Genomic DNA, 22,291 nt, shown 5'->3' with positions numbered 1-22,291 from the left:
GATTCCATTTTACATGCAACTTACATTAAATAAATTTACATGCTAATTTCTTTTCTATCAATTTAATTCTAAGGCTTAGTCAAATATTAGGAGGGTGTTGGTAAAACATTCTGTCTTTTAAGTTTTACCTGTGGTATATCAGGGATTAAAACAATTGCTTGTTAATGGAAGAAGCCCTGAAACATTATTTTGGCTTTTGTAGTAATTCAGTGATACTTACATATTAATGATTACATCCTCAAAGAACAAACAGAAAGCAATATGCTAGGATCAAGAACTTTCTTGTAGGGTCAAGGTAATTAAATGGTTAATAGCTCGTTACATATTGTGTTTGCACCACAGAAAGGTAAGTCAAAATGTTAGAATCACAATACAGGATACAAGAGATATCAGTCACTCCTATAGACATATCACATGATCTGGCATGTTAATATTAAAGAAAAACTAAAATACTAACATATTTCAAAAGGTAGAAAGGCCCCAATGCAGCATGATATCACTATACTACATGTAGCCTCAGCTACATACAAGCATCTAGTGTTGCAAAACCTTTGGTAATGCATTTGGTGTCTTTCAATAGAAGTATCTAGTGTTACAAACTTTTGGTAATGCATTTGGTGTCTTGATCACTGTTATCAGTACTCCCATTAGTCTATCTTATCCAGAGTCAAACAAATAACTTCCAGACTGGCAATCAGAATAATTAGTCTTACCACTTAGAATTCCTGTTCTCTGCATTATAACTACAATAAATTGACAAATGTGGGAGAAAAATTGATAGTACCATTCCAAAGTTTTTGTGATCAGCTGAGCAAAAAATAAATGAGGTAAAAAGGGAGCACATTATTAAAATTTTAGACATAGTTAAGGACAGCTGAGAAATTAGGCAATCAGAAATGGCACTGAAGGAAGTATCATCTCCAGGGTCTAGGAAGTAGTGTGAAACATAGAGTTTCAGGCCAGCAAACATGAGGTCCCAAGTTCTGTCCCTAGTACCACACATGCCAGAGTGCTGCTCTGGTTTCACACTCTCTTTCCCTCTCTCACTACATCATTAATAAATCATTCTTATCATTTTATTTGGAGGCTTAATGGTTTACAATACAGTTGTTGACACATGACATGGATACAATTTCTATTTATTTATTTATTTATTTTCCCTTTTGTTGCCCTTATTTTTCATTGTTGTAGTTATTATTGTTGTTGATGTCATCATTGTTAGATAGAACAGAGAGAAATGGAGAGAGGAGGAAGACAGAGAGGGGAAGAGAAAGACACTTGCAGACCTACTTCACTGCCTGTGAAGTGACCCCCCTGCAGGTGGGTAGCCGGGGGCTCGAACCGGTATCCTTATGTCGGTCCTTGGGCTTTGTGCCACATGCACTTAACCTGCTGCGCTACTGCCAACTCCTGGATACAGTTTCTTATCTCTTCATGGATAGATGTCTGCAGAATACTTTCTCCTCCAACTCAGGACCTTTTCTACCATCATGCACTATGAACCCAAGGTCCTCTCTACCCCCTCCCTCCCCCTGCTTTAATTTTGAAAAGTTTAAATTCTTGTGATAAACTTACTTTGCAGAACTTGACTTCTGCCTCTAAATGATGAATGTACTGAGACTGGTCATTGATGATAGGAACTAGGTTGTGGATAGTAGGAATATTAGTTTCTTCATATTTTGATGACTTCTAAATAAAAACAGATTGATGATACTTAGATTTTGTAAAGAATTATTTAATATCCTCTCAATACTCAATGTAGCATTGATGTCTAATCAGAAATTAAAACATGATGTGGATAACAGTATTTATTTTTCTATCCTCTATATTCTACAAACGGACATGATTCAGAGGTATAAATATTACTTTTTAAAGATGGAAATGAAAGTAGTTATAAATAGTATATGTCAAATGGGCAAATTCTATATAACTGTCTTGGAATGAAGTATTAATACTTATTTGATCCATTTGGAAAAGTGACATCCTGGTCAGGAATGCTGACATAAGGGACAGTTTTCTAAGAAACACCGCAGAAAAGAACTAGTACCCAAGGGGGTCGGGCGGTGGCGCAGTGGGTTAAGCGCATGTGGCGCAAAGCGCAGGAACCGGCGTAAGGAACCCGGTTCGAGCCCCCGGCTCCCCACCTGCAGGGGAGGTGCTTCACAGGCGGTGAAGCAGGTCTACAGGTGTCTGTCGTTCTCTCCCCTTCTCTGTCTTCCCCTCCTCTCTCCATTTCTCTCTGTCCTATCCAACAACGAATTGCGTCAACAAGGGCAATAATAATAACCACAACGAAGCTACAACAAGGGCAACAAAAGGGGAAAAAAAAAAAAAAAAAAGGCCTCCAGGAGCGGTGGATTCATGGTACAGGCACCGAGCCCAGCAATAACCCTGGAGGAGGAAAAATAAATAAATAAATAAAAAATAAAAAAAAGAGAAAAAAAAAAAAACTAGTACCCAAAAAAGGTGAAGCAACACGCTGAAGAGGAATTTTCTAGATCATAGTGTATATCAATAAAATAAAATTCTGTCTTGAAAAGGTATTTTAGCAAGCCATGGTAGTTAATTTTTCCCCCAGTACTCACAGTAATTTGAGTCTATATCTTATTGTTCTAGAGCACAGCACCTCTAAGACTCAAAGTTAAAGCAGATACACGGGGGCTGGGCGGTAGCACAACGGGTTAAGCACACATGGCGCAAAGCATGAGAGCTGGTGTAAGGATCCTTGTTCGAGCCCCTGGATCCCCACCTGCAGGGGAGTCACTTCACAAGTGGTGAAGCCGGTGAGGCAAGCCTGCAGGTATCTATCTTTCTCTCTTTCTCTCTGTCTTTCCCTCTTCTCTCGATTTCTCTCTGTTCTATCCAACAACAACAAGGGCAACAAAATGGGAAAAATGGCCTCGAGGAGCAGTGGATCATAGTGCAGACACTGAGCTCCAGTGATAACCCCGGAGGCAAAAAAAAAAAAAAAAAAGTAGATACACACACTCAAAAACAGATTTTCTGACATATTGCACAAAAGTAAAGAACTTTGGGGAGGGAGGGTTCAAGTCCTGGAGCATGATGGTGGAGGAGGACCTAGGTGGGGATTAGAGTGCTATGCAGAAAACTGGGGAATATTACAGATGTACCAACTACTGTATTTATTGTCAACTATACACTATTAAATTCCCCAATTAAAAAATTAAAAACAGAAATCTACACTGAGAAGTCTAATTGGGAGGCTTCAGAAAAGGCATTATTAAATCTGCAGCACTCCTAGGATTAATTTTATTGTTCAGTAAGGAAAACAGTTTGCTTTATTTCAACATAGTAACTTCCCTCTATGGGAGTAATAGGCACAATTCAGTATCGATCAAATTATAAACACTTCTTAGAATGCCAAAATATGTATGTCAGACAAATTTTAAAAAATTCTTTAAAATATTTTAATGAGGGGGGCCAGGCGGAGGTGCACTTGGTTTAGCACACACATTACAGTACACAAGGACATGGATTCAAGCAGCTGGTCCCCACCTGCAAGGCTAAAGTTTCATGAGTGGTGAAGCAGGGCTGCAGGTATCTGTCTCTTTCCCTCTCCTTCTCTGCTCTCAGTTTCTCTCTGTCTCTACCCAGTAATAAATATATAAGGGTATTTATTTATTTATTTTGCCTCGAGGGTTATTGCTGGGGCTCAGTGCCAGCACTATGAATCCACTATTCCTGGAGGCCATTTTTCCCATTTTGTTGCCCTTGTTGTTGTGTTATTGTTGTCATTGCTGTTGTTGTTGGATAAAACAGAGAGAAATTGAGAGAGGAGGGGAAGACGGAGAGGAGGAGAGAAAGATAGATATCTGCAGACCTGCTTCACTGCTTGTGAAGTGACCCCCTGCAGGTGGGAAAGGGTGGGGTGCTCCAACCGGGATCCTTATTCGGGTCCTTGAGCTTTGAGGCATGTGCGCTTAACCGGCTGCACTACTGCCCAGCCTCTGATAAAAATATTTTTTAAAGAACTGTTTCTCTAAAAACACATTTTAGTAGCAAATAAAGACAACAATTAGATACCACTTCACTCCTGTGAGAATGTCATACATCAGAAAAGGTAGCAGCAACAGATGCTGGAGAGGTTGTGGGAACAAAAGAACCCTCCTGCACTGCTGGTGGGAATGTCAGTTGGTCAAACCCCTGTGGAGAGCAGTCTGGAGAACTCTGAGAAGGCTAGAAGTGGACCAACCCTATCATCCTGAAATTCCTCTCCTGGGGATATATCCTAAGGAATCCAATACACCCATCCAAAAAGATTTGTGTATACCTATGTTCATAGCAGCACAATCTGTAATAGCCAAAACCTGGAAGCAACCCAGGTGTCCAACAACAGATGAGTGGCAGAGTTAGTTATGGTATATATACATAATACAGCTATTAAAAATGGTGACTTCATCTTTTTTTTAAAAAAATTTATATTTATTAACACCCTTTTGTTGCCCTTGTTGTTTTTTATTGTTGTAGTTATTACTGTTATTGTTGGATAGGACAGAGAGAAATGGAGAGAGGAGGGAAAGACAGATGGGGAGAAAAGGTAAGACACCTGCAGACCTGCTTCACCGCCTGTGAAGTGACTCCCCTGCAGGTGGGGAGCCAGGGGCTCTAATGCAGGTCCTTGTGCTTTGTGACATGCACTTAACCGGCTGTGCTACCGCTGACTCCCGACTTCACCTTCTTTACCCCATCTAGGATGGAGCTTGAAAAAATCATGTTAAGTGAATTAAGTCAGAAACAGAAGGATGAACGATCTCCCTCATAGACAAAAGTTGAAAAACAAGAGCAGAAGGGAAATTGTGCAGATGCGGTCAAGCTTGGCAGGGCCCACAAACCACCCTATTCCATGCTAGTATTATTATCTACATACCAATCTTATGCTTTGTCTTATACATGACTAAAGGTATCCTCCCCACCATGTTATCTCCTCAAATTATTGCTAATTACCAACAGCTGAAACCATAGCAAGGGTAGCTAAGGAAGCTCCCAGCGTGCCTTTTTCTTTTCTCCACTCCCTTTCCTAGCCATCTCCGCTGACTTGCCACTTCCGGTTTTATCAAATAAAACCCACTTCTGCCCCTGGTTTCGCTCGACCTGGAGATGGGCTGGTGTGCAGAGCAGGAGGTGGTCATTGGGGTTTGATGCCACGTGGCTTAACCCGCTGTGCTCACACCAGACTCTGGAGCTCCCACCTGAATAAAGATTTGTGTTGCTACCTCCAGGAGCTTGGTTCCTGGTTCCATCTCTCCCACACTGGAAGCTATCCTGAGCAGGAAAATACAAAGCACAACTTGGACTGGAGTTGGTGTATTGCACCAAAGTAAAAGACTCTGGGGTTGGGGGGAGGTGGTAGCAGAAAAACATCTAGTGGGGGCTATTTTGTTCTGTGGAAATGTTATGCATGTACAAACTACTGTATTTTACTGTTGACTGTAAACCATTAATCCATATATATATATATATATATAATACATATATATATATATATATATATATATATATATATATATATACATTTTAGCAAAACACAGATAGATCAAATAGGGAGTTAGACAATGACCCCAGAAAACTGCTCAGCTCTGGCTTATGGTAGTGCTGATGATTGAACCTGGAACCTAGAAGCTTAAGGCATGAGAATCTTTTTGTATAACCATTATACTGTCTCTCCAGCCTTTAATATTCTTTTACATGCAGGAATTTTCATGGCTGAGGAAATAACTGAACTTGTTAGATCCTCAGAATTGCATGTACCAGATTTTTAAGCATATAAAGCAAGTCTAAACAATATACATTAACAGTGTAGGTTAAATGACATTTCAGATTTAAGCTGAATAAACAAATCACATTACTTCAACTACTGTTCTAATATTTAGAGTCTTATATTTTCAATAGTGTAAAAGTTACTATCAACTCCTCTAATCTCCAATCTCCCAAGTAAGTACAAATGTTTTTACTAGATATAAATATAAATACAAATATTTACTTATAGTAGCAGATTCTGAATTAACTAGAGCTAAGAATAATCATGAAAGTTTATAAGCATTCTAAAATGATCAGTGATACTGACTTTTTAAAAAAAATTTTAAATATTTATTTTCTCTTGTTCTTGTTTTTCATTGTTGTTGTAGTTAATTATTGTTGTTGTTATTGATATGGCCGTTGTTATATAGGACAGAGAGAAATGGAGAGAGAGGGGAAGACAGAGAGTTAGAGAGAAAGATAGACACCTACAGACCTGCTTCACCGCCTGTGAAGCGACTACCCTGTAGGTGGGGAATCGGGGGCTCAAACCGGGATTCTTAAGCAGGTCCTCGCACTTCATGTCACGTGTGCTTAACCCACTGCACTACTGCCCGACTCCAGTGATACTGACTTTTAAGGTATATGAAAGGATGTACACAGATCTTTCTGTGGTAGCTGGATCAGTGTGAAATTATAGTCCTGCCAACTTACAATTTTGTTTATTCATTTTTTTGTTTTGTTTTTTAAAGATCTTTTTTTTCTTTTTTTAAATCTTTTATTTACTACTGGATAGAGACAGAGAGATTAAGAGGGAAGGGGGAGCCAGAATGGGAGAGAGACAGAGAGACACCTATAGTTTTGCTTCACTACTTGTGAAGCTTTCCCCTTGCAGCTAGGGACCAGGGGCTCGAACTTGGGTCGTTGTGTGTGCTTAACCAGGTGCACCACTACCTAGCTCCTCTAAATTATAATTTCATAAATTACTATTGATTCAAAATATCAGCAGTGAAAATAGATTTAATATTTCCAGTTCTCTAACTGCCTAGACTATAGCTCTGAGTATACATATTTTCTTTAGCCTAAGCATTTGTTAATGTCTCAGATTTGTAAAATGATCCAATTCTGACATAGGGCATAAATGAGCAGTTCCAAAAATATATTTGTGTGTGTGTGTATAAATATAAATATTAATACCTACATTACCTACAATCTTAGACCAGATAGATCAAAACAATTTGGTCCTGTCAGTATCTAAGATGTAGTTATTAGCAGACATCCTTAAATGTCATAAAGCATAGAGTGAGGTCAAGTGTATCACAGTAAATCCTAACCATTGGATTTTCAAAGAATAACAAGCTCCCAACTAATTTGGTTATAATAATAATTAACCATTGCTATTTTAAACTCTAAGACTACCAGGAACTATTCCCACTCTCTTTAAAAACTGCATTTCTCCTAGTCCTAGAGATGTTCTCCTATTTCTTAATGTTTCTTTTCTCTGATACCTTACCCTGTTACATTGCCTCTGTTGAGCTCAATTACATCAATGCTACCCGTGCCACCATGACATGTTATGCTGCTACTGACTTGCTTCTGCGGATTGTCTCCAGAGAAGCCAGGCCTGAGACGTCAACCTCCCAACTCCTCTAATCTGGTGAGATCTTTCCCAACACACGGGACTACCTAGTTCCATTTCAGGAGGCACATTTTCTAACATGGTTACAGATAGCAGCTACAGGTTAGGGCCTACGTACTAGATACTAGGTACATGTATACATGTATCCACAAGCCGGGGCAATTATATATCTCAAAGTAAGATTGCTTAATAGCTTTCCAAGATTGGATCTTGACCTAATAACCCTGGCATTCTGGTAGAATGACCTAAAGAAGGCATGATAAGTTCTTCAATCATATATTTATTACTTAGGCCTAAACATCCTCCTCTCTTACCTTTTATCCACTTCCTTCAACACTCTATCTACTCAATTAACTACACAAAAGGAAGTAATAAATATTCTTCCATCTTTTGAAATCTCTTCTGACAGAGCATCAGCATTATTGTTACCCTTTGATAAGCTTCAGAAGAAACACTATACAACTGGCCAAGAGTTATACTGGTGAAAACTATATATCAAATGAAGGACAATTATTATCTCTGTGACAGCCTTTGTTAAAATAATCAATCATGTAAATGCAGAAAACCTTGAGGCTAACCAGCGTGGATGGTACAGGAGGAAATCCATGGATGGTGGAGTGATGCTATGACATCTCTGGTTCTCTTCTCTCTCTCTCTCTCTCTCTGTGTGTGTGTGTGCATGTGTGTGTGTGTGTGTGCATGTGTGTGTGTGTGTGCATGTGTGTGTGTGTGTGTGTGTGTGTGTGACTCAGCCTTTCACCTCTCTGTACATCTCTCCTCTTCTCTAATTACAGTACATATATATATATATATATATATATATATATATATATATATATGGATCATCTGGGATATGGTACAGTGGATAAAGCATTGAACTCTCAAGCATGAGGTCCTGAGTTCAGTCCCAGGCGGCACATGTGCCAGAGTGATGTCTGGCTCTATCTCTCTTCTCCTATGTTTCTCATTAATAAATAAATAAAATCTTTAAAAAATAAATAAATATAAAAATGGGCTAGGGAAGCTGTTTAGTAGTACTGCACATATGCAAGATTCTACATGCTTTCCTTGATGTTGCATTAAATAATATAATCTTTTTAAAATTTATTTTTAATTACTTTATCTTTTTGATAGGGCAGAGAGAAATTGAGAGAGGAAGGGAAGGAAGAAAAGGAGAGAGGAAAAGAGTCACCTACAGCACTAGTGCAGCATGTGGGGACAGGGGCTTGAACTAGGTTCCTTGTGCTTAGTAACAAGTGCTCTCAATTGTGTGTGCCACTACTTGGCCCCAGGATACAATCTTTAAAAGCTATTATCATCATGGCTTGTAAGCATCATAAGCAGGTTATTTTTAAAGACTAGATGTATTCTTTCACATAGTCTCATACTAATAAACCTGAGTATTTGGAAAGTATATACCATATCTACTTCACAGATGCTCTTGATAGTCTTGCTGTATGTCCTGATTAAATCAGCTTCATAATTTCATTATATAGTTTCATCTTTCATGATGACACTAGTAAGCAAATAAGCATTCAACATAATACAGCAACTTTATTCAACAGACTTGAAAGTACTTCTCCCACTGTGTGATTAAGGACATTATAGAAAATAGGTGTCAACAGTAACACATCCACTGAATGATGAAAGGCTTTGTTAGAATTAAAATCGAGGTAAAAAATTAAAAAAAAAATAATTAAAATCGAGGGAGTTGGGCAATAGTGCAGTGGGTTAAGTGCACGTGGCGCAAAGTGCAAGGACCGGTGTAAGGATCCTGGTTTGAGTCCACAGCTCCCCATCTGTGGGGGAGTCGCTTCACAGGCGGTGAAGCAGGTCTGCAGGTGTCTATCTTTCTCTCCCCCTCTCTCTCTTCCCCTCCTCTCTCCATTTCTCTCTGTCCTATCCAACAAAGATGACATCAATAACTACAACAATAGAACAACAAGGGCAACAAAAGGGAATAAATAAATTAATTAATTTTAAAAAGAATTAAAATTGATACCTATAAATATTGAATAGGAGTATGGAATACATTTATACAAAGTAGAATTAAGAAAGAAAGTATGTGTCATGCAGGAGTGAAATGTTAATATGGGGGTACTGTTAAGACATTTCAGCTATGAGTAAAGGAAAGTGACATGTCTCCAGAGTTTCCAACATGGAGCCTTGGTATCCAACTGTCACTCACACTGAAAATTAAGGTGATTACTGATTCTGTGACATGCTATATTTCTGTCATAGTAATAGGTTTCTAAAGACTTAAATATTTCCTAAAATATTTTAAGTTATATAATCTAATCGTATTATTATAAAAACTCTGATAAGGGTCTGGAGACCTAAATAGATCTAGAGCTTACAATACTATTTTGATCATTTAAACCTACCCCAAAGTTTCCTTCATACAAATCTCACTCCTTGGTAAATCATATTTCTTCAATAAATGATAATAGCCTCTGTCACAGTAATAGCAACATACTTCAGAAGAGGTAGAGTGTAACCTCTTGTGTATAATTCACAAGCACATATTTTCAATGTAGACAAAGATTGCACATACTAGATTTGATATTCTAAAGGAAAGAGTATTACAAAGAACAGCTATCATTATAATTAAGAAGATGGTAAAAATGATCAACAGTAGATACAACCCTTTAAAATAAGAGGTGGCTACTTTCTTCTATATATTTTCTCTTTTTTTACATTTGCTAATAGTTGCAAAATCAATTCTCAAACTATTCCCACCTCCACATTTTTCAAGTGAACAGCAATATAATAATTTTTTTAAAAACCCAGGATTCTTTTTGCCATGGGAACTTCTCTTTTTCATCAGAATAATCAGAGGGAAGACTATTTCTTTCTCTTTCTTTTTTTGTTGTTTTTATTTATATATTGGATAGAGACAACCAGAAATCGAGAGAGAATGGGGTGATAGGAAGAGAGGGAGAGAGACACCCCAACACTGCTTCACTACTCGCAAAACTTTCCCCCTGCAGGTGGGGACTGGGGGCTTGACCCTGGGTCCGTGTGCATTGTAAGATGTGCACTCAATCAGGAACACCACCCAGGATAATGTCTTTTAACAGGTTTTTTTTTTTTTTTATTATTTTTACTATTGCATGCCCTCCTCAGAAATTGTCTGCAATGTGTTCTACTATAATGGTAATGCTTCAGTTAAAATGGAAACAGAAAAACAATGCTGTTATAAAGTTGCGAATGTTGGTACTTACCAAAGGGTATATTTTTTGACCTTTTGATGGAGATAACTCACTTTCCTTAGTTGCTTGTTGATGCAACAAAGCCTTGAGCTGGTTAACTACAAAGCAAAAACAATGATTTATTTGAGATCCATGCATTTTCATTACTTATCCTTTATTCTAACAAATATTACTTAAATATATATCATACATCACAACTGTGCTACTGGTTGGGGCTACAATGACAAACATGGGATAACCTCTACTATTTAACAATATTCTGAGTAAGAAAGACATACCAGTAGACAACAAACAACACAGTAAGTTCCTAGAAGTACAGAGTGCTACCAGAGGAGGAAGCATCAAACTGTGGCTGTTTTAACAGAGATTATAATAATGCTGTGAAACAGAAAAGTCCGAGAACACTTCCAGTTCAAAGGCCTGGCACATGCAAAAGCATGGAAACACAGTCAGTAGGTTGATCTGATCAGAAATTGCCTTGTGAGATGAATAGTTAGGAGAAAGACAGAAAAAGTAAGGCTTGAGTGGTTGCCTGGAGTCATCTTAAAATATTTCTTTGTCATACTGAGGATGTTGAACTTCAGCGTATGGTCATTAAATCCATGAGAAAAAATAAGAAAGGAAGTTATATTAGGTGAGTTGAATTTCAGGAATAAATTCCCAGCAGAGAGTAGAGGGTGGACTGTAGTCATCACTGTATAGAGTTTAAAGAATTCATTGTGCATCATTGCAGTCAAGACTGGCATTTGCCCTCACCAGCATGGCTGTGCTGTAGCTCATGCCAGGCAGCCCTGGAGTCCTCACTTCCTTCACTGGTGTTCAAAGAAGGATCCAGTGCCTCTTCATCAACAGTGATGTCACCTTCTCTTATGGTACATTTCATTTGCTGAATGCTTTTAGTTGCACGTTCTGCAATAAGACAATGATAAAAATCAGGACGAGAGAAATGGGGTTAACCACATGTACACTTCCTCAGGAAAGCAGTTTCTTTTTTAAAAAAAATTATTTTAATGAGAGAGACAGACAGACAGAGAGAGACCAGAGCAATGCTCAGATCTGGCTTATGGTAGGGGTGGGTATTGAACCTGGTCCTCAGGGCCTCAGGGATGAGAGTCTTTTGCACAACCATTATTTGTTTCCCCAGGCCAGGAAAGTAGTTTCGAAGGGAAAAAATTCTTTTTTTTAGAATTACTATTTTTGTTTTATTTTAATTTTATTTTTCTTATATTTGATAGGACAGACAGACACTGAAAGTGGATAGCGAAATAGAGGTTAGAGACACTTGCAGACCTGCTTCACCAGGTGGTGTGGACTGGGCACTTGAACCGAGGTCTTAGCCTATGGTAATGTGTGCACTTAACCAAATGTGCCATCACCCAGACACTAGGAAAAAATTATTTCTAATACCTTATGGGGGTACGAAAGCAAAACAAAACAATAAAAGAATCCTAGCTTTCTGAGGAAATGCATTATAGAATGTAAGAAATTAAGCCAATGGGTTAAAGGTCAGATTTGACAACCTGTAAGGCCCCTTACACTCGAGTAGTTGATATTCCCTAGATATAAGCATTACCAGCAAGGAGGCTTGAATGCGAGAATTCCTGTCACCTCATCTCTACTTCTCCCCAAAACCCTATAGGGAATGGTTAGTCTCAATATTTTACATTTCCCTATCACTTCTGGAAGCACTGATGAGGCTAGGCAGATCACTAAGAGGAATTCCATCAGACCAAATACCCACCCATGGAAGCCAGCTGTCCCTGTCTATACCCCATCAAGAAATATTATACAGCCTGGTCTAGTTCTGATCAAGATTTAAGGTGCTCAAAGTCAAGTGGTGGCCTCTGTCATACAAGCCTTTTGTTTCCTCTTTTTCACTTTTGTTTTTATCTTCTCCAACCCTTCACCACATTGGGCTGACTTTTGCAGATAGAGACAGAGGCAGAGAGAAAGAGGGAAAGAAACCACATAACCAAAGATAACACTGGGTGTGAGGAAATGAGAGAGCAGTGACCAGGAGTGGGCATGATGAGGGCTCCTGAGACATGACAATGAATATCTCACAGGATATTCATTTTGAGATAAGTCATAAAGCTATGAAAAGCTTCCAGTAGGGGCTGGGCTCAAACTTGGGTCCCATGCGTGTTAAAGTACAGTCCTTTCTTATTTACGGCTAGCTGCCTATATCTCAAATAGAAATGACTGTTTAGTGTAACTACTTAGAATTGAAGCTTGAACTTTAGAGTATATACTTAACATAGTTCAAATTTGAGTATTTACTCACCCATTAGAGCAAACACTTTACCATAAGGGAAAATCCTGGTGCAACTCCACATGAGAGTACCAAGCATGGGAGGCTTCATGAATAGTGCAGCACTACTGTGATGTCTCTTCTTTTCTGCCTTTCTGTCTCCCCTCCCTTTAACTCTCTGTCTAAAATTAAAAGGAAAAAAAAAAGAGTCCACTGGAAGGGAGAGAATTGCACAGGTATGATTGCACAGGTGGAAATAATAATAGAAAAAGAAGAAAATGAAGTGTGTTAAGGTATTTTATCATAGTACTTCATCTGTAAAGACAACTACCAAAGCACTCAGCCACCTGTCAATGCTCAGGTTTGAATTAAGTGGGCTTGTAATTCACATCAGACAATAGATGAGAGGCCAGGTGGGCAGTGGCACACCCAGTCAGGGCACACATTACTGTATGAATTCAAGTCCCTGGTCCCCACCTGCAAAGAGGGAAGCTTCACCTTTCCATCTAATTTTTTATTTGCCTCTATCAAAAGGGAAAAAAATGGCTGATGAGAGCAATGGTTTCATGGCTCAGGCACAAAACCCCAGTATTAACTTTGGTGGCAATAAATTAATAAGCAAGAGGGGAATCAGTCGGTGGGTTAAGTGCACATAGTATGAAGCACAAGGCCCTGCCCAAGGATCCTGGTTCAAGCCTCCAGCTCCCTACCTGCAGGGTGGGCGGGTCACCCCACAAGCGGTGAAGCCTGTCTTCAGGTGTCTTTCTCTCCCTCTTTCTATCTTCCCTTCCCCTCTCAATTTCCCTCTGTCCTATCCAAGAACGACAAAAAAAAAAAAAAAAAAAAATGGCCACAGGATTCATAGTCCAGGCAATGAGCCCCAGCAGTAATCCTGGAGGGAAAAAAAAAAAAAAAGAAAAGAAATCAAGAAATAGATGAGGTGTAAATTCTATCTCTCCAGACCAGTCCTCACCTTCAAAATGTCTGGTGGATCTGCTTCTTCCCTCTTGGAATGCTTGTTTTTGTAAGCCTGAAGTCACTAAGATGAATAGCAGTACCTTTTCTAGAGAGACTCTGACCAAGGCTATGTGGAAAGGACAGATCTCGAGAACACATGGAGGAAAAAAGTGCATCTTCACCAACAGCAAAGTGAAGCCTCCAAATGACTCTTCATTTGGAGTGCTAGAGCCCAGAAAACTGCAAAGGCAAAAGAAAGAGAGAGAGAGAGAAAGAGAGAGAGAGAGAGAGAGAGAGAGAAACCCAATGTCCTGAACTGCTGAATCCAGTCAACTCCCAGATCTTCTAGAGAGAAAAATGGGCTTTTAGTGCATGCATTTGGTCACCACTTCTCCTTGGTAGTTTACTGTTCAGCCATCAATAACTGAAATGATTATTCAGGGAAACCCTCACCAAAAAGTCCAGTCTTACAAAATAGTACTCATCACAATAGTAATGACATTAGAGGACTTCGTTTGTTTTGTTTGTGGAGCTGGGGCCTCACACATGTGCAGTTTCACTCCTCTGATTTATTTTTATTTATTGATTGATTTTATTTATTTCACTCCGCTGATTTACTTCATATGAGATGGAGAGGTTTTATATGAGAGAAAAAGAGAGGGTAAGGGAGACAGAGAGAGAGAGAACAGCCAGACTACCACTCTAGAAATGTGGTGCTGAGGACCAAACCAGAGGACCAAACCAGAGGAGCCTCAGACATGCATGCCCAGCACTGGACAGAGGAATCCTTTCCCCAGTTGTACCAGTTCCAATCTAGAAAATAATAAATGCTACAAAAATTGGCACTGAGCCGCAGCAATAACCCTGAAGGGAAAAAAAATTATACCCCTATTACTTTATAACCTTATAAATCACTATTAAACCACAAATGAAAATATAATAAAAATAAAGCAAATCGGGGGTCGGGCGGTACCGCAGCGGGTTATGTGTGCATGGCGCAAAGCACAAGGACCCGTGTCAGGATGGCGATTCAAGCCCTGGGCTCCCCACCTGCAGGGGAGTCACTTCACAGGCGGTGAAGCAGGTCAGCAGGTGTCTGTCTTTCTCTCCCCCCTCTGTCTTCCCCTCCTCTCTATTTCTCTCTGTCCTACCCAGCAAAGAAAGACATCATCAACAACAATAATAATAACCACAACAAGGCTACAACAGCAAGGGCAACAAAAGGGGGAAAATAAAAACAAAAAGGCATCCAGGAGCAGTGGATTCATGGTGCAGGCACCCAGCCCCAGCAATAACCCTGGAGGCAAAATAAAATAAAATAAAATAAAATAAAGCAACTCATGGAAAAATTGTTAATATATGTCATTTTTCCACGACACAATATAGTGTATAATATTAACAAATCTTTCCAGGACACAGAGCCTACACACACACACACACACACACACACACACACACACACACAAAGCAGCTTATAATAATGAAGCTCCATGAAGTCCCTACTATCTTTTGATGTAGGCTGTTAATCTGGTAATGTAGATCTATTTCTTCTTGTCTACTCAGAAGAAAAAGTGCCTATTTCTTCCTACCTATATGGGGACACTAAGAATGATATAAAACACTCAGTTATCAATTATGGATGGTGATATGTATATATTTCCACTATAAGCTTTTAAAAAAAAATTTTATATTTATTTATTTATTTTCCCTTTTGTTGCCCTTATCTCTTATTGTTGTTGTAGTTATTATTGTTGTTGATGTCCTAGTTGTCAGATAGGATAGAGAGAAATGGAGAGAGGAGGGGAAGGCAGAGAGGGGGAGAGAAAGACACCTGCAGACCTGCTTCACCACCTGTGAAGCAACTCCTGTGCAGGTAGGGAGCCAGGGGCTTGAACTGGGATCCTTACGCTGCCCTTGCACTTGGCACCACTTGCACTTAACCGGCTGTGTTAATATTTTTATTATCTTTATTTACTTATTTATTGAATAGAGACAGCCAGAAATTGAAAGGAAGGGGGAGATAGAGAGGGAGAGAGACAGAGAGACACCTGCAGCCCTGCTTCACCACCTGTGAAGCTTTCCCCTTGCAGGGCTTGAACCTGGGTCCTTGCCCACTATAACATATGTGCTCAACCAGGTGTAACACCAGTGGCTACTTCCACTATAAGCTTTGAAAAGTAGGTTCCATTTTCTGCATGTTAATTAATGTTAAAGTTTGGAACAGAAAAAAAAAAAGCACACTCAAACAGAAAGGACATGTATAGCCTATATTATAAAATATCTAATATTATTGCTTCACTTATATCAACTCATCTTCTACCGTGATTAAACTAAAGAGAATTGGTATCCTACGTCAAATTTCAACTAAGAAATTCCATTTTTCAACTACCTAAGAGACTCCGAATTTATCACTACATTTTTTTGTCCCCACAGCAGACCTCTCACTGACCAGAACTTGGTGTTATTTGTTGGGGAATAACAGTCTCCCTTTTAATGAATGTTAAGGAAAGTCCAGATAAGATACACACTTAGTTCAAGGAAAATAAGAAGCAAAAAGTAGTCTTCCAGTAACTTAGTATTTTCATGAGACTTGTTAAAAGATGAATCAAGTGCTACCCAATGGGCAACTTAGTGCAGTGTTTTGGATTATGAATTTAAGTCTATAAATAATAAAGGCATTTGTCTTTTTGCATCCATTAGAAAGGAAGCACTGGGTTTGACTAATATTAAAATATACTCTGTAGAGCGATCAAATAACTTCACCTCTAGCACAAAGGATGATTATTTATTTATAGCTAATCTGATTAAAAGCTGGGAAGCTGTATTTGGAAAAAGGAAATTGGGAAAAATTACATATAAAAATCCATGGGGGTAGAGTTGTTTTTATCATATTACAATGATAGCTGAGTTTTATTAGCACATTTTATCCCATTTCTAATATTCTTACTCAACTTTTAGGATTTATTTAAGTAGCATTGTGTGAAAAACTGATATTCAACAAGTATCCCTCTAAAAAGTGACACTCAAGGCTTGGTTCTTCTTTCACAGTCACAGACATTAATTACTCTGATAAGAGGAGAAGGGAAGGAATTTGCAAGAGCTGTATATATATATATATATTTTTTTTTTTTTTTCTCTCTCTCTCTTATTTTTACCAGAGCACTGCTTAGCTCTGGCTTATGGTGGTAAGGGGTACTGAACCTGGAGCTTTGGAACCTCAGGCATGAGAGTGTCTTTGCATAACCATTATGCTATCTACCCCTAACAGAGCTGTATCCTAAAACTAAAACTAAGGTGGAAACCAAGATTTGGAAATCATTTTAATATATTTTTAAATGTGCTAATACACAGCCTAACTATACACTGCAACAGGCAAACAAAAGCTGATCAGGAGGAACTATAATGATCAGATGATCAAAAAGAAATGAAATGCCTCTGGTTGTCAACTGAAGACCTCCTAATCCTTTTTATTTATTTATTTATTTATTTATTTATTTATATTTATTTTATTTACTTATTCCCTTTTGTTGCCCTTGTTGTTTTATTGTTGTAGTTACTATTGTTGTTGTCGTTGTTGGATAGGACAGAGAGAAATGGAGAGAGGGAGGGGATGACAGAGAGGAGGAGAGAAAGATAGACACCTGCAGACCTGCTTCACCGCCTGTGAAGCGACTCCCCTGCAGGTGGGGAGCCGGGGTTCGAACCGGGATTCTTATGCCGGTCCTTGTGCTTTGCGCCACCTGCACTTAGCCCGCTGCGCTACAGCCCGACTCCCCCTAATCCTTTTTATTAACATTACTTCCCAGATGCAGTCATCTGCTACTTACATATTAGGAAAGAGATCAGAGAAGAGCTTCCCGTTAGCATTTCCTACTCTGCTACTAATAGACATACTTTTATTGGTCTCTAAGTAAGAAATGAAAGAGTATGCATTTCCTCTTCTCTCCTGAGGACAGTATAGGCACTTCCTGGTGTCCGGTGTACCCTGACTCCTCCTTATTACTAATCACAGACTGAACAGAAAATGAATTATGAATACAGGCACAAATAAGACCTCTGGGTCACACAGAATCACGTGAACACACATATAAGTAAACAATATTTCTGGGAGTCTGGAAGTAGCACAGCGTGTTAAGTGCACGTGGCGCAAAGCGCAAGAGGGCTGGGCATAAGGATCCCGGTTCGAGCAGGTCAGCAGGTGTCTATCTTTCTCTCTCCCTCTCTGTTTTCCCCTCCTCTCTCCATTTCTCTCTGTCCTATCCAACAACGAGCGGCATCAACAACAATAACCACAACAAGGCTACAACAACAAGGGCAACAAAAAGGGGGGAGGGAACGGCCTCCAGGAGCAGTGGATTCGTGGTGCAGGCACTGAGTCCCAGCAATAACCCTGGAGGCAAAAAAAACAACCAACCAACAAACAATATTTCTGTTAGTCCACTACTCAAAGATCATTCAATACAATTAGTCCTGAGAAAGATACTGAGGTGCTGATCATTGGCACAGTCGTGCTCATCTTATTCATTTTCCTAATTTGGCTTCCCTGTGTTTTAATTCAAAGCTCACCATTATACTTCTCTTTATCAAGATGGCTTTGAACAAAAGGCATATATGCCACAGTCTAAGATGGTCTGTCATTTATATACCTACTATACTGTGAATTATTAATTTCTACACTCTCCATCTGCAGTGGGAGCTGTGAATGAAGATTCTCCTAGCAGCCAGGAAGGTGGACCACACCCTGTGAAGCACCCAGCTGTCTCTGAGAAAACAAACACTGAATGATACCATTCCAGGCTGCAGGAGATGCACTGCAGTTCTCAAAACAAGCTGTGACTGGGGCAGAGAAGCAGAAAAGTGAAACCATAGCAAGATAAAAGATACACGTGTCTATCTACACTTGACGAGGCCTCAGTCTAGTTCAGAAGAATTGCTGTCACTGTTTACTAGGGGACTGACAGATAAACAGCATAATCCAAAGGCAGACAAAGCTAATTTTGTTGTAGGTGGCAACTGTAATAGGTAAAGGGGTTAATAGCTATATACAGAAACAAAATATCTCCAAGAAGCTATCATCAAAGACTCTTAACAGTTGAAAAATGCGCTAAAGTGGTTGGCACCAAACGATCTGAACAAATAACATAAACTTCTTTTTTTACCCCTCATATTAATTAAATAGTGATTTATATGACGACAAATTAATAGGAGTGTACACAAACACCATTCCCACCACCAAAGGCTGTGTCCTATTCCACCTCCCCCACCCCAGCCGCCCCAGGAAGCCAAATATCCACCCTCAACTTCACCCCAGGGTTTTTACTTTGGTGCCCTACTCCAGATTCAGTCAAATTCTGCTTTTAGTTTCCCTTTCTAATGTAAACCTCTTAAGAAAACAGTAGCCATAATAAACATACTGGCAGAATGTAGGTAAAAATCAACAGGCAGGGCAGAGGGTAGACAGCCTAATGGTTATACAAACAGGCTTTCATGCCTGAGGCTCCAAAGTCCCAGGTTCAATCCCCCATACAACCACAAGCCAGAGCTGAACAGTGCTCTGGTTAAAAATAAATAAATAAAATCAACAGGCAATACAATATGTATCTTCATTTGTAATTACTCTCAAGCCTGATTCATGCAGAATAAGAATAAAACTTTCTACTCATGATTTCTCAGTTCCAACATTACTGACATTTGGGTCCTGATAATTCTTTGTTGTATGGGTCCAAACTGAATGTGTTTAGAAGCATCACTGACCTCTATACACTACAGACCAATAGCACTTCACCACAGTTTGGCAGTTGTACAGGTGCATTTGAACCTATATTCTCTACATTTTGACTCTGAGGAGAGTGTCATAAAATGAAATGATGGGAAAGTCTTAGCTCAGTCTTGTGAAGTGCTCAGAATTTAAGTCTTTTAAGTATCTCAGGAGAGAAAAAATAATTATTCTTAGTATCTCAAACACTTGAAAATTAACTTATCTTTTTTTTCTGCCCAGTTATATATGAAAATGGCCTTAAAATTGCTAAAGCTGAAGCAAATTTTTGGTTTTAGGTTATTCCAGAGATGATTATTTATCATTAACACACCCTTTTCTGACTGCCCAATCCTGTCTTATCAGATGTAGGAAGGAAAAATGGAATACTACTGGCTTTTCTTTAATCTGGCCAACAGTGATTGTAAAAGTTACAACTATAAAGAAAAGTATGTATGTGTACACACACACACACACACTATTGCAGAACATCCCCACTCAGAAAATACTTGAGAACTACAAAAAAAAAAAAAATGGCAAAAGAAGAAGTACAAGTTTGACAAGTCAAACAGAAAAAGGAGAACTTTTACTTGAGTTACAGACATGCTTTTTTAAGCTTGCTAAAGGTCCCAGATGATATCACTGCAGGCTAATTCAGTGATCACATACTTGGCTAGTGAGATTAACACAGGTCCCATTACACTGTAAGAATGAGACAGCAGTGACCTGTTATACAAGTAAAAATATAGAACATCAATATTATCTTTGATTTCCCCCAAACTGTATCAGTTTACAAAGAAAATGACCAGCTGCCTACAGAATGAATAAACACTTAATCATAACGCTGGGTCTCCCAAATCACTTCCAGTTCTAGGTTAGACTCTGGGTCTCCCAGGGTATCTTGGATATAATCAGTTTTTTTTTTTTTTTTTTTTTTGCCTCCAGGGTTATCACTGGGGCTCGGTGACTACACCAGGAATCCACTGCTCCTGGAGGCTATTTTTTCCATTTCACTGCCCTTGTTGTTGTTCTTATATCTGTTGTTGTTGGATAGAACAGAGAAATCGAGAGAGGAGGGGAAGACAGAGAGAGGGAGAGAAAGATAGACACCTGCTGACCTGCTTCACTGCTTGTGAAGCGACCCCCTTGCTGGTGGGGAGCCAGGGGCTTGAACCAGGATCCTTACACCAGTCCTTGAGCTTCCAGTACCATGTGAGCTTAACCCACTGTGCTACCACCTGGCTCCCAGATATAACCTCTTTTTATCCTACTGGAAACATAAGATCATATACTTTGTAAGAATAGTATTACAGATCTGTAGAGGCAATGAAGCCATTTTGCTTCTCTACATCTTTAAGTCTCTCTTTCTCTACCTCTCTTTGTCCTTCCTTCCATTCTTCCTTTTGTTCTCTTGCTATTTTTTTTTAAAAAAAGTTATTTTATTTATTTATTTTCCCTTTTGTTGCCCTTGTTGTCTTTCTTTTGCTATTTCTTAAGAGCTACTAAACCTCTCCAATATCTTGCTGTGAGAGCATAGACAAGCCAAAGCAGGAGAGTTCTTTAGAAGGGTCATTTGAAAACTGTGAGAGAAAGAGTAAGAGGCAAGTATGGAGTTTGCATAGGGAATCCCTATTTCTGTGATTACTATAGGGCCATGAGAGTAGAGAGGCAAGAAGCACCAAAGCTTTCTTCAATGCAGTGGGAGTGGGGCCAGGACCTTGGGTCATGTACATGGCAAAGCATTGTACTAGCTAAGTAAGCTATTTTGCCATCCCTCAATCATGTTTTAAAAGCAAGGGAGTGAAATCTTGACTCTGTTTTTCACACCAGAACTTCATATTCTCAATGTTGTAAAACTCTAAAATAATGCCAAAATTGCAATTAAAGGAAAAGCCATAAAAATGAGGGACTACTACAGAAAACTGTGGGAGCAGAAAGAGTGTAGAGGGCCAGGAGAGAGCTCACCCAGTGAAATGAACATTTTATCATGTTTGAAGATCAAGGTTTGAACCCCCCAGTCATCATATGGAAGCACTTGCACAAGAAACCCTTCATGAGTAGTGGAGCAGTACTGTGGTGTCTTGTCTTTATCCTGCCTCTTTCTCCCTTTATTTTAATTTTATTTTAATGAAAGCGCACACGTGCACGTGCACACACACACACTGGGGGGGGCGGGGCGGAGAGGAGAAAGACACACAGAAAGCAACAGAGAGAAAGAACAGAGCATTGCTCAGCTCTGGTTTATGGTGGTACCAGCTGGAGACTGAACCTGGGATGTCTGAGCTTCAGGCATGAAAGACCTGAAGTGTATGCTTTCGCTCTATCTGCTTCTCACGTTGTATCTGTAAAAAGGAGAGACTGCCAAAAGTGGTGGAATAGTGTAACTGCCAAAGTTCCAGAGAAAACCCTGCTAGGAAACAAAAAGAAGAGAGGAAGAGGGAGAGAGAGGTAGGCAGGAGGTCAGGTGGGTGATTCATCACATCTGGTTGAGTAATTTTTTTTTGGGAAAAAAAAAAAAAAACTTTGTCAAGCTGGGTCCTCACAAACATGCACTTTCACTACTCTGGGCCAATTAAATAATGCATTTATAGATTTACTTGTTTGCTTATTTATTTATTGAGTGAGACAGAGACCCATCAGATCACTACTCTGAAAAATGCACTGATGAAGATGGAACCTGGAACTTCAAGTCTGCAAAGCCTGTACTCCAACTGCTGATT

General features: G+C 39.3%; 1 protein-coding gene across 3 annotated transcripts in view; it reads right to left on the bottom strand.

Moving 5' to 3' along the window:
- Positions 1-22,291, bottom strand: part of SDCCAG8 (SHH signaling and ciliogenesis regulator SDCCAG8) — a 278,824-nt gene that overhangs the window by 254,055 nt on the left and 2,478 nt on the right. For 2 of the 3 annotated variants that reach the window (XM_060192058.1, XM_016193181.2), the window contains exons 2-4: positions 11,365-11,517; positions 10,621-10,706; positions 1,576-1,689 (exon numbers count right to left, since the gene is read on the bottom strand). In XM_060192058.1, the coding sequence (XP_060048041.1) occupies positions 1,576-1,689; positions 10,621-10,706; positions 11,365-11,517 (353 nt within the window). The remainder of the gene's footprint in view (positions 1-1,575; positions 1,690-10,620; positions 10,707-11,364; positions 11,518-22,291) is intronic. The other variant, XM_060192059.1, reaches the window with a different exon arrangement.

Source organism: Erinaceus europaeus, chromosome 6 (assembly GCF_950295315.1).
Source record: "Erinaceus europaeus chromosome 6, mEriEur2.1, whole genome shotgun sequence".
Taxonomy (NCBI): domain Eukaryota; kingdom Metazoa; phylum Chordata; class Mammalia; order Eulipotyphla; family Erinaceidae; genus Erinaceus; species Erinaceus europaeus.
Note: the sequence above shows the minus strand (reverse complement) of the source record. Positions and strands in the feature narration are given on the sequence as shown.